The sequence below is a fragment of the Trachemys scripta genome, chromosome 1, assembly GCF_013100865.1.
Source record: "Trachemys scripta elegans isolate TJP31775 chromosome 1, CAS_Tse_1.0, whole genome shotgun sequence".
Lineage (NCBI taxonomy): Eukaryota > Metazoa > Chordata > Testudines > Emydidae > Trachemys > Trachemys scripta.
The window spans coordinates 79,366,722-79,379,102 of record NC_048298.1 but is presented as its reverse complement, the minus strand read 5'-3'; the positions used below and the strand labels follow the sequence as shown (position 1 = coordinate 79,379,102).

The 12,381-nt window shown below is 41.5% G+C and overlaps 1 protein-coding gene across 1 annotated transcript in view; it reads left to right on the top strand.

Moving 5' to 3' along the window:
• The window catches only part of EEA1 (early endosome antigen 1), a 114,253-nt gene that overhangs the window by 11,946 nt on the left and 89,926 nt on the right, over nt 1-12,381 (top strand). The window contains exon 2 of the mRNA XM_034772665.1: nt 4,735-4,827. Coding sequence (XP_034628556.1) covers nt 4,735-4,827 — 93 coding nt within the window. The remainder of the gene's footprint in view (nt 1-4,734; nt 4,828-12,381) is intronic.

The following is a 12,381-nucleotide window of genomic DNA, read 5'->3' as shown; positions in this document are numbered from 1 at the left end:
AGCCAGACACCAGGGCGATTAGAAGAGCACACCAGGAAGCGCTGTGCATCAGAGAAGCTTTGAAAACCAGTTTCATGACTGGCCAGGCTACAGTGTGAAATATCTGTTTGTTTCTCCTTCATGAAAACCCGCCCCCTTTATTGACTCATTCTCTGTAAGGAACCCACCCTCCCCCTTCCCCCAGCTTGCTTTCAAACCAAATAAAGTCACTATCGTTTAAAAATCATTTATTCTTTATTAATAGATTATAAAAAGAGGGAGGGAACCCGGGTGGGGTTTGGGAGGAGGATCGGCGGGAAGGAAAAGGCCACTAAAAAAAGGTTTAAAAATGACAGCCTTTTGCTTGGGCTGGCCACTGGGGTGGAATGGAAAGGTGTACAGAGCCTCCCCCCCCGCGTTCTTACATGTCTGGGTGAGGAGGCTATGGAATATGGTGAGGGGGGAGGGGGGTTATACAGGGGCTGTAGCGGCACTCTGTTTTCTGCTGCCGTTCCTGCAGCTCCACTAGACGCCGGAGCATGTCTGTTTGCTCACGCAGCAGCCCCAGCATTGCATCCTGCCTCCTCTGATCTTCGTGCCGCCACCTCTCATCTCGAGCGTCCCTCCTGTCCTCACGTTGGTCCCTCCTGTCCTCACGTTGGTCCCTCTGGTCGTCACGTTGGTTCCTCCGGTCGTCACGTTCACTGGCTTCTTTCCTATACTTTGAAACCGTGTCCTTCCACTCATTCAGATGAGCTCTGTCACTGCGGGTGGATTCCATGATTTCTGCGAACATCTCGTCTCGTGTCTTCTTTTTCCGACGCCTTATCTGTGATAGCCTTCGGGATGGAGGAGGGAGGCTTGAAGAATTTGCAGCTGCTGGAGGGAGGGAAAAAAGGAGAGAATTTTTTAAAAAGATACATTTTGCAGAACAATGCTTATACTCTTTCACGGTGACCAACACTATTCACATTACATAGCACATGTGATTTCTGTGCAAGGTCGCATTTTGCCTCTTAATATTGAGTGCCTGTGGCTTTGCTGCTAGAGATCACAGGTCCGGGCAACGGAATTCGGCTTGCATGCAGCCATGGTAAGCCATTGTCTTTCGGCTTCTGCGCCCTCCTTTCCCTCATACCAAGCAAAGCCCGTTGAGTGCTGCGGTTTTCCTGTTAACATTCAGCAACAGCAGCAGAAAACAAACTACCCCCCCCATCCAATTCTCTGGATGATCGCTTTACCCCTCCCCCCACCGCATGGCTGGTATCAGGGAAGATCCCTGCTAGCCAAACGCGAAAAGCTCTGGGCCAATTCTCCCCCTCCCCCCCCGCGCTTGGCTAACTGCAGGGAAGGATTTCTTTTCAGCCACAGGCAAACAGCCCAGTAGGAACTGCCACCTCTGTCCCCTTTAATTAAATTCCCGTATTTCAACCAGGTTACCATGAGCGATATCACTCTCCTGAGGATTACACAGCAAGATAAAGAACGGATGTTGCTTGAATGCCAGCAAACACCGGGACCATACGCTGCCAGGCTTTGTCATGAAATGATACCAGATTACTTGCTGCAAGCATGGCGCGGTCAAATGTCCTACCATGGGGGACGGAATAAGGCTGCACTGCCCAGAAACATTGTGGCAAGGCTTTCGGAGTACCTCCAGGAGAGCTTCATGGAGATGTCCCTGGAGGATTTCGGCTCCATCCCCAGACACGTTAACAGACTTTTCCAGTAGCTGTACTGGCTGCAAATGCATCCCAAGTCCTCAGGGCAAAGTAATTATTAAAAACCCTTGCTTTAAAAACAAGTTTTATATTTTAAAAGGTAAACTCACCTGAGGTCCCTTCCATGGGGTCGTGGTCTTGGATACTGGGTTGGGAGGGTACTTCAGTCAGGCTGAGAAAAAGATCCTGGCTGTTGGGGAGAACGGAGTGCTGGGTGCTCTCTGCAAGCTCGTCCTCCTCCTCCTCCTCCTCTTCTCCATCCGCAGAATCCTCAGGTGTAGCTGATGAGATTATCCCCGCCTCTGAATCCACGGTCAGAGGTGGGGTAGTGGTGGCGGCCCCCCATAGAACTGCATGCAGCTCGTCGTAGAAGCGGCATGTCCGCGGCTCTGACCCAAAGCGACCGTTTGCCTCCTTTGTTTTTTGATAGGCTTGTCTGAGCTCCTTGACTTTCACGTGGCACTGATCTGAGTCCCTATTGTGGCCTCTCTCCATCATGCCCTTGGAGATTTTTTCAAAAGTTTTTGCATTTCGTCTTTTTGAACAAATTTCTGCTAGCACTGAATCCTCTCCCCATATAGTGATCAGATCCAGTACCTCCCGTACGGTCCATGCTGGTGCTCTTTTTCGATTATCGGCCTGCATGGTTACCTGTGCTGATGAGCTATCTGTGGACACCTGTGCTCTCCACGCTGGGCAAACAGGAAATGAAATTCAAATGTTCGCGGGGCTTTTCCTGTCTACCTGGCCAGTGCATCCGAGTTCAGATTGCTGTCCAGAGCGGTCACAATGGTGCACTGTGGGATAGCTCCTGGAGGCCAATACCATCGAATTGCGGCCACACTAACCCTAATTCGAAATGATAAAATCGATTTTGGCGCTACTCCGCTCGTCGGGGTGGAGTACAGAAATCGATTTAAAGAGCCCTTTATTTCAAATTAAATGGCTTCGTTGTGTGGACGGGTGCAGGGTTAATTTGATTTAACGCTGCTAAATCCGAATTAAAGTCGTAGTGTAGACCAGGCCTAAGAAAGCAATAGATGGTAGCTGGTACAATATAAAAAAATTAGTTATGAGAAATACCAATATAAGTGCCAGGCAGCACCTTGATGTATATATCATATTCCTTTCTTCCACCTTTGATCCATTTTTTGCCTTTTAGATTATACATTTTTAGAGGTAGGGGCTATATCATCATCTTCTGGGTTAGAAATCTTCTACCATATTATGGATGCTACTGCACTCTAAATAATAATTTTATAGCTAGAATGAGACTGTATTGTTCTCTCATGTTGTTTTTTGTCTTCTTTCATGTTTCCAACAAATAGACTAAGTAACAAACAGAACACAAAATGGATAAACTTGTAGCAGTGGCCATTTCAGCAACAACTAAAGGGGGAGGATGCAACAAGAAGAGGTTCTCTCTTCTCCTATCTCTTGTCATGGTCACCATTGCCCACCTCTGTTAGGTGCAGTGAATTCAGCTAATTTCCCACAACCACTCACCTCATCCTATTTGATCTTCAAAGACTTCTTTAAGGTGTACTGTATGTTAGGAGCAGTACAGTAATTAGATGACGGATTTGATCAGATAGATTTAAAATTATATTTAATTACTAATACAAATCTGTAATCCTGGAGGGGAAAAAAGAAATAGAATATTATTTATAAACGCATATAGAATCTATACTTCAATTTCAAACTAAGGGAGAAAATTACATTGAGGCATCTTTATAAAGGGTTATTTATTGATTTGTTTAAAAGATTTTGGAATTCTTTTCCAAGACAAATAATGTTATGATATTTCTGTTTCTGAAGTATGTAGACAAAACTTATTCCTGTAGCCCTCTCCCTTTAAAATTCTGTATGCAGAAAGTGTGAATACCTTATATAAGATTGCTTACAAAATTACAACATCAGTACTTCATTCACGTTCTAACCCTGTCAATGGAATTCTTAAAGTAAACTTTGAGTTGGCTCTAGATTGGGAGTGATTGATGGTCAACGGTTCAGAGACCAAAAGTAAAATTTTACTATAAGAGTAAACAAATCCTTGTTTTTTCAGAACAATCTGGACCCACACAGAATTTAAGAGGGAGAAAAATGTTATACTATGGAAGAATTTTTTTTTTTGATTGGCTGTTTCAATAACTTTCCTTGCTAAAGTTTGCCTTGTTGAGGATGTTAACTTTCTTTTATGATTCTGATGAAGCAGTGGAACTTTTGAAGTAGATAAGAGAAGGAAAAATGAATCTCTTGCTGAAAAGTAGGATGAATTGGCTGAGGATTAGTAACCTGAATCTATTTCACGAGACTTTGAATGAAGTAGTGTTTACTTAATTTGTTTACTGGTTTGAAACTGTAATTTGGAAAGAAGCATATACTGGAAGCAAATGAAATATACACCTTCATTTTATAGGATTCCTTGTTGAATAAGCTAGTCTAATTTAATTGGAAGTTTGATCTATGAAGCAGTTTTAACTTGAGTTTTCTACTTATCCTCTATATTGAAATTTGGTGATTTGTAAAGTAATATTTTTTTATTTACTTACTATCATATCAATGGGCCTACTTTTCTACTGAATAATCTGATAAGTATAAAAACGTTGTTTTAGTTATCAAAACTCCACAGTCTGAAGAGGAGTATGTTAGTATTTATTTAATACCTTGTTTAAGAGGCAAAATTTTAATTTCTAGGATTTTTCTATTGAATAACCATTTAACTGTATTTAGCTGTAATTTGAATGATAATAAGTGCAGTTTGGCTTAGTTCTTTATGTATTAAATTCTTATATATTGTTGTGTATTGATCTTTCTAATAAATACTCCTTACTCAACTGATCATGTCAGGGCTTGGCAGTAAGTATGGATTGTACACTGTTGCATTGACTATTTATGCAGTATTCTTGTCAGTTTATTCAATTTACTATTGATGTAAAATCTTAAAATTATAAACAAATTTATAAAAGACATTCGTTTTTGCAACACAGACTTCAGACTCAGTTTAATAAAATTTATATTTCTTCTGTTTCAGACTCCAGGCAGAGTTGGGTCTCAGAGCTCAGATTCGGATTCCTCTGCAGCCCCAGGAAATGCAGTGGATGTGAACAATGAAAGTACTTCAGAGGTACTGTAGAATAACAATATATGGAACTAGGTTCTTACACTTGGCATCTGATTCACCTCTCTTTGAGAGGGACTTTAATTAGAGAAAATCTGTGTAAATGGACAAATGTGTTGTACCAGGAAATTAACAAATGTTTCATAGCATGCATGAATTAGTGAGTTGAATTTGTGAAGTTTTCTAGCTTAAAATGAGCAGACATATTCTCAATAGGCTTCATAGTGAAATGTCAGCACATATGTGGTTAAGTGAGAACAAGAAATATGTAAAATATATTTGCTAATATGAAATAATTTCATCTCAGGACTTTGAGTAAAGTGACATGATCCTGTGAATTTGCGTGAGACATCAGTGATTCTACATTTGATATCAAAAAGAACCTGCATATTGGTGTAATATGCTTCAGATACATCAAGAATTGTGGGGTGTCTGCATTTTTATGCAGTCAAGTTGCTCCGAGAACTGATGAAGAACTCAGGCATAGGGCTCGTGCATCACTTGCTTTTTCAAGCTACTCTCTAGTTGTCTTAAGAAATGCCTAAATAAGTTGACTAATGCAGTGACTAGTGGCAGACTGGATTGTTCCTGTAATATAGTATGTTTGAAATTCCCTGTGAGCATGTAGTTAAGTGCAGAGGTGAATTGAATCACTACAATAAAGTATGGTTCCTTTCTGTTGAAGAGTCTAAGTTAATGATAGGTGAATCTCAGAAAGTTCAGATATTTACAGTATCTAACCTCAAAATCTGTTGTGGTCTCCTACCCAACTGGCTTAAAATGTTCCCTTCCTGTGATCCTTCTTTCCATGTACATTGTGATCTGCTGCCCATGTCCCTCGTAGCCAGACCCATTGTAGGACATCTTCCTCTCATTATAATCCCATCTGATCATCTAGTATTATATGGAATTGAGAGTCCCAATGGATCATTCATTCTGTTCCAGGCAGGCAGGTTTATCTTTCTAAATCTCCCAACCCAGGGCATTGTAGGATCTGAATGGAGACAATAACTTGGGCCCAACAGAAGATCTGGGGATCTATGTAGACTGTCTGCACTACAGAATTAAATCGATGCAAGTTGTGCTGATGATCATAAACTGCTATAATTACAGCACTCGTGCATGTTCACACAACTCTACTTGTGTTGGCGGAGTGTGTCCACAGTTGGTGCTGCAGCATAGAGAAAGAGAGCAGTGCACTGTGGGTAGCTATCCCATGTCATGCAAGGAACATGACACTGAGGAGCACTTCCTTAATGGAAGCTCTCATAGCTGTGTATAAGTCCAGATGTCCTTAGGGAACCTATCCGAAGGGGTGGTGTGAAAGGGGTACTGCGAGATGCAAAGAATGTGTGTGGAGAGTGTGGGAAGGGCAGGGCACGCAGTTCTGTATAGGCTGCAGGGGAAGGCGAGCACACATGTTCTCTTGTCCTCCATCAGTTTTATCAACTGGTTCACTAAAATACATTCCTAGCCATGCTTCCTCTCCAGGCTATCTATTTTCAATTTTTCATCAATTGTCTTTCTTCATGCCCTGTGCTCAACATCTGTGGTATCTGACGATAGGAGGCCCTCCTTAAATATGTCCTCCTTACTCCTCCTGTGTTGCCTCCTTATCTGGTGGAGGCGCTCTGTTGGTGTGTAAGGGGTTCCCCTGAAGTGCACATCTGCAGAAGCACAAGAAGCAATAAACAGAGGCACTCACAGCATTGAATCATTATAGTTAAATACACCTCTTTCTCACTCACTCTCCCTTGGCAAGCATGCAGCTCATCGAGTGCCCTAAACATGGTGAGTTTGGCCCGGGGGTGGGGAGGGAAGGTCCAAGATGGAACAAAGGGTCTACGTGGCTTTTTAAGAGGATCACTGCAAGTGACTAGGGACACTATTATAAATTCTGCCACCATTTTCCACAGGTGGGGGTAATTGAAGCTGATATCTCACTCCTGAGGGTAAACAAGGGTGCAAGGGTGCATCTCTGGCATTCATGCGGCTTCAGACCAGGTCTCTATGCTGCTTGTTTGTGTGTCAGTTTGGTCCCTGCACAAGTGATTGCCAATTGGTGTGACAGAGTTTCCTACAGTGGGGGAAGAAACAAAGCATTTCTGCCAAGGAATCTTCGGCAGAGGATTGGCAGGTACCTCCAGGAAAATTTCCTAGAGATCTCTCTGGAGGATTCCTGTGAAATCTCAGTGTGAATTAACGAACTTTTCTGCGGGGCCTGCACTGCGTAGCTGTAGGGGAATGGGAAGCAGACGCAAATACTTCTACTCTTGTACATTTCTATCCCTTTACCCACTTCTAGTACACTAAATGAAAGAAAGGACAGCGCTATCTCATGTAACTGAGTAGTATCAAATCAAAATGAATGCTTACCAGAGCTCCCCTCTTGTGTATCATGTGCGCCAGAGCCGGAGTGTTGAGACTGCCTTGAACCCTCTGGACTCGAGAAGAGGTCCTGGCTTGCCACGCCTACAGGACGACCCTGTCACCTGTCCCACCTCATGCTCCAACTCCACTTCCTCATCCACCACTTTGTCTTCGGGGTTCAGTCCGCTGGGCGCTGTCTCCAATTCCCCCTGAAGTATCCATGGGGCTCTTGTTGGTGGAGGAGGGATTGCTGCCGAGGATGGCGTCCAGCTCCTTGTAGAAGTGGCAGATCTTTGGCGCAGCTCCAGAACAATGGTTTGCCTCCCTTGCCTGCTGGTATGCCTGCCTCAGTTCCTTGATCTTCACATGGCACTGATGCATGTCCTGTTCGTGGCCCTTCTCCAACATGCCAAGAGAAATCTGATTGTAGGTATCGAAGTTCCTATGGCTGGAGCAGAGTTGGGACTCCCTTTCCCCACTGACCCAGCAGGTCCAACAACTCTGGTGTACTCCAAGCGGGAACATGTTTGCTGCAGGGAGCCGCCATGGTCAGCTGGGAAGATACAATGTGAACGGTCCATACCTAGCAACAGGAAGTGGAATTTCAAAAAATCACAGTCCTTTAAAGGAGAGTGGCGGATGCCAGTGTACCTGGCTACAAGGCAGCGGAGTTTGAACTGCTGACCACAGTGGCCAGCTGGGCATTGTGGAACACCTCCTGGAGGCCATTTACAGTAACATAATTAAACACAGTGTCTACAGTGACACTGCATTGATCTAACTTTGTCGCAGAAAGCTCTATGCCTCTTGTTGAGGTGGTTTTATTTTTGTGGAGTAACAGAAAAGTTAAATCAGTGGGAGGAGCATTGTTGTGTGTACACCTCCATTGTTTTGTTGATGAAAGCTGACTTTTGTTGACAAAACTCTGTAGTGTAGACAAGGCCTTAGATCCCACAAGTCTTCAATAGATATCAGGATTGGGTTGAAGGGGGCCGGAAGAGGAGGAAGCGTTAATTTAATTGAACAGATCCAAGTCTTGGAGTTGCTTTTTTGGGTTAGGACTAGGGCTGAGGTCATGAAGCTGTTTTCAAATCAATATGTCTGAATATTTTATGCCTAAGGTAAATCTGATATGAATATGTAGAATTTTTAAAATCGTCTAAGAAAGAAACACCTTTGTAAATCCTCTCTGTTCTTTTCTTCATGTGCTAGGTACACTGTGCAGTGAAAACCCTAAACAGAGAAAATCAGATCAGTGTATCAAGTATCCAGTGTATCGCTTATCCAGAAATACATATCCATCTTTGTAACCTCCCCGTGTGTTAAATGATCATGCCAGATGTATTGTAGCCCAGCACAGTCTTTCTGCTGTGCAGCATTACCTGTGCATTTACATGGTCCTGGTTTAAAACTAGTAAGACATTTGATTTTGTGTGCATCTATTTGAATGCCCATGTATATATTGGTAACTTTATCTTGCCATTTTGTGTTGAGTATGTGGCGTAAACAGCGTAGGTGGAAACTATTTAATCTTTTCTCCTGATGAGCATCAGTTATCCATGTTCTACCAAGTGTGACAGCCCTGCTCAAGCAAAGATGACTGCGCTGGCTGGGCCATCTGAGTAGTTTGGAAGATGGACGCATACCCAAGGACATGCTATACGAGGAGCTATCAGATGGAACAAGAACAACAGGGCGTCTCAAGCTTCGCTATAAATACACATGCAAGCGAAATATGAAGGAATTTGGAATTGATCCTGACCGATGGAAAACCTTGGCAAGTGACTGTAACAAGTGGTGCCAACGTCTCCATCAAGGCATCAAAGTCCATGACAGGAGCTGGCTCCTACAGCTTGAAGAGAAAAGAGCCCATAGGAAGCAAGCAGTTCCCAACCAAGAAACATACATTTGAAACAGCTGCCAAAGGTCATGCAAATCTCGGATTGGACTATTCAGTCACATGAGACATTGCAAACCATCTACATCATAGGCTGCAAATCCCACCGTCTCTTGCAGACGAAAGGATGCCAGCTATGTGTACATGCATTTCCCATTTTACGAAAACAAGTGGCATGCACAGTTTTGAAAATTGAGCTCCAGAAGTTAGCTTGCGTATATAGCTTTCTATTTTTTAACAGTTTCTGTAATAAAGCTTATTTTAACTGGAAAGCAAAATAAACCAAAAAGTAGGTTTAACTAATGCAATTTGAGTCTTGGTTCAAGACTTATTTTCCTCTTTCATCAGTAAGAGAGAGACATTATTAAGGCATTGCACTCTTTTGGATTGACTTGTTAGCACATACTTCAGACTTCAGGCTAGAAGAAAGGTACTTCTGATGTTGCAAGATTTTCTTATAGCTGTATAGATTTAACTTCATAAGTTAGGTTGTTGAACATGGTAGTGCAGTGAACAGGTGATCCTTTAAATTGAGGTAAATGACCATTCTGGGTGACAAATGTGTTGTAAATGTTGCTAATTGGTTAAAGCTGTTCTGAATTAAAAATAAAGGTTACTAGGGTTTTTTTGTTTTGTTTGTTTAACAATTTGTGTAAAGCGCACTCATACCTTATTACAGTTTCTTCAGAATTTAAATTTTACTTCCATGTGCATATTATTGACTCTCATATTCTGAATCCATAATAATAGTGCTTTTGCTAACAGTACTGAGATAAATTTAAAAAGCCCTTAAAAAACTGCTTACCATTTAAGAAATAACTTAAGAGAAAAATAGTTGGGTTTACTTTGTATAGCTCCACATCAACAGATTTATTTTTAAAGGGACACTTTCTTCAGTTTTTTTCCCCCTGAAACTGTTTTGACCTTCTGTTTTTCATAAGGAGCATTTAACATTACTGTAACTGAAGGAAATCAGAAGGAAAAAAAATGTATAGTACAATCATTTGTCAGAAAAACTTTTTTAAAGAATTTTAATACATATTTGACGTAAGGTGCTCTTTCTGTTTATATTCTTAGTTTTTTAAAAAATTTACGTACCTAAAAGTTACTGTTTCACAGGGCTTCATCTGTCCACTATGTATGAAAATGTGTGTAAGTGCCACTGGTCTGTCTGAACATTACCAGAATGAACACATTGGGACAGAGACAAGAAGACAGGAGCATCATGACCTGCCCGCTGTTACTGTGGGTCTTGTTTATTTTGTTTGAGTGGCTTGGTAATGGGTTACTTAAAATAAATGTCCTTCCTTTCTGGTTGCTTGGGTACCAGCCTCTTTCACTTTGTTTCTTGTGATTCCCTGCTGTAAGGAAATATGGGTTGATCTTTTTATGCCTATTTACAATATGGTATCTCTTGAGATGCCTTCTTTTGTTTTCTTTCTGGTTTGCAGCTGTCTCTCATGGAATTTCTGTAATATCAGAAATTTGCATTCAAATTTTTAAAAACAGTTTTTGCATGATTGTTCTCTGAATTAATATGTTACTTCTGCATTAGTGAATGTACTTTACTTCTGCATTAGTCACAATAATGAACCTAAGTATAAGATTTGGGAAATCATTTATACAGTTAAATGTTTTAGAATTTCTGTTTAACTATCTACTTTACTCTTAAGACAGACTTTTAATGGGAGTCTGGTTTTGAGGTACAGTTATAATTTAGTTAGGAGGAGATATTTCAATAATATTTGGGATGGGGGGATAAGAACTTTTAAAAAACATACAGAATTTTCCCCTTAAACAATTTTACTAAGGAGTTTCAAGTACACTGACAAAATCACAATAAAAAATTTCTTATAAAACAATTCTGAGATTTAGAACACAATCATTATTTTATATCTCTCTGAGCAAATGTAAAAGCTTTTTGTTTAAGTAGCTCTTGTGTTTAGAAGTATATTTAATAATTCTTCGATCCTTCAGTGTGGTGTTAATTTTATGTTGGTCAGTCTTCTGGTAAATCAAGTCATTTTTCCTCAATACTCATGGACATCAGATACTGAAACAATCAGTTGCAGGTGCAACTGTAACGATCAGTTGCAATTAGTCATGTGTCTAAATTATCAGAAAGGTACAACCCCTCCTCTTCTCCCCCACTCCAGGGGGAAAAGCACCCAAGCTACCCAGGTTCTGCCCTTTCTGGAAAATGGTGAATATTTAAAAAAAAAAAAATCATTTCCATTCAGGAAAAAAACAACTGCTGCGGAAGAATGGGAATGGGACTATGTGATTTTTGGCCATCTGACGGCCATGTGGTTTGATACACAGGTGGACCTATTTACGTCATGGAGCAACAAGAAAATTATAGCATTTGGTTCCAGATATTGGCACTAGTGGACATTGAGGGTGAACTACTACTTTTTCCTGGGATTAGACTAGCTAATGTGTTTTTCTCCAATTCCATTATGTTCTAGGAAGATCATGGTGGCCAAGTGAGCCTTGTTTCATGCAGCGGGACCTCTGCAAACAAGGGAACCACCTTAGCTGTTCTTGTCACCATTTCAGGATGCTCTTTCCAGGGCTGCCTGGGGAAGATGGAACAGATGTGTGTATTCACAAGCAAATAACAGCCAGGCTTTGTCAGGCTCTCTGATTGGACCCCCTCTGAGCTTTAAGAAAGTCTAAGCTAGGTTGGCTTTTGGGGATGGGCAGTTTGCCACTTATTAAATGAGGCTGGAGTGCAGGGGAGGATCCTTTTGCCTCCCTTCTCCCAGCATCACTTTTGCCTGTGTGTGAAGAGGTCAGTTGTTTCAGTGGTGTGAAGTATACAACGTGGTATGTTTTTGCATTTTTATTTCTCCACTGGGAAGTTGATACTATCATTGAAATTTTGTAATTTAAATTATTTTGTCATTTATTGGTACTTTGCAACATTAAATGCTTGCAGGACAGTCCATGCAGAGGAAACTTTACAGCTGGATGACAGTTAAATTACGGGAAGTGATCTTTGTCCCGTGTTTTGATGACTGGGGAATCTGGGGATTGTGATGTCTCAGGACAGTGAAACTCACCAATTGGGACTCCAAAGATTGCCCTGAGATTACTCTAGGTCTCGTTACAAGGATCGAGTGTATGCTGGCTTACTGTTGAAGTGAGCAGGCCAAATTTTTGTAAGTCATATGGCCAAATTGGTCCGTGGACCAGCAGGAGAAGAACTAGGGTACTGCTAATTATCAATTGGAATTAAGTGCTGTCTTTGATTAGGAGATGGGCTGCCCTTACTGCGAGAACTATTCTTT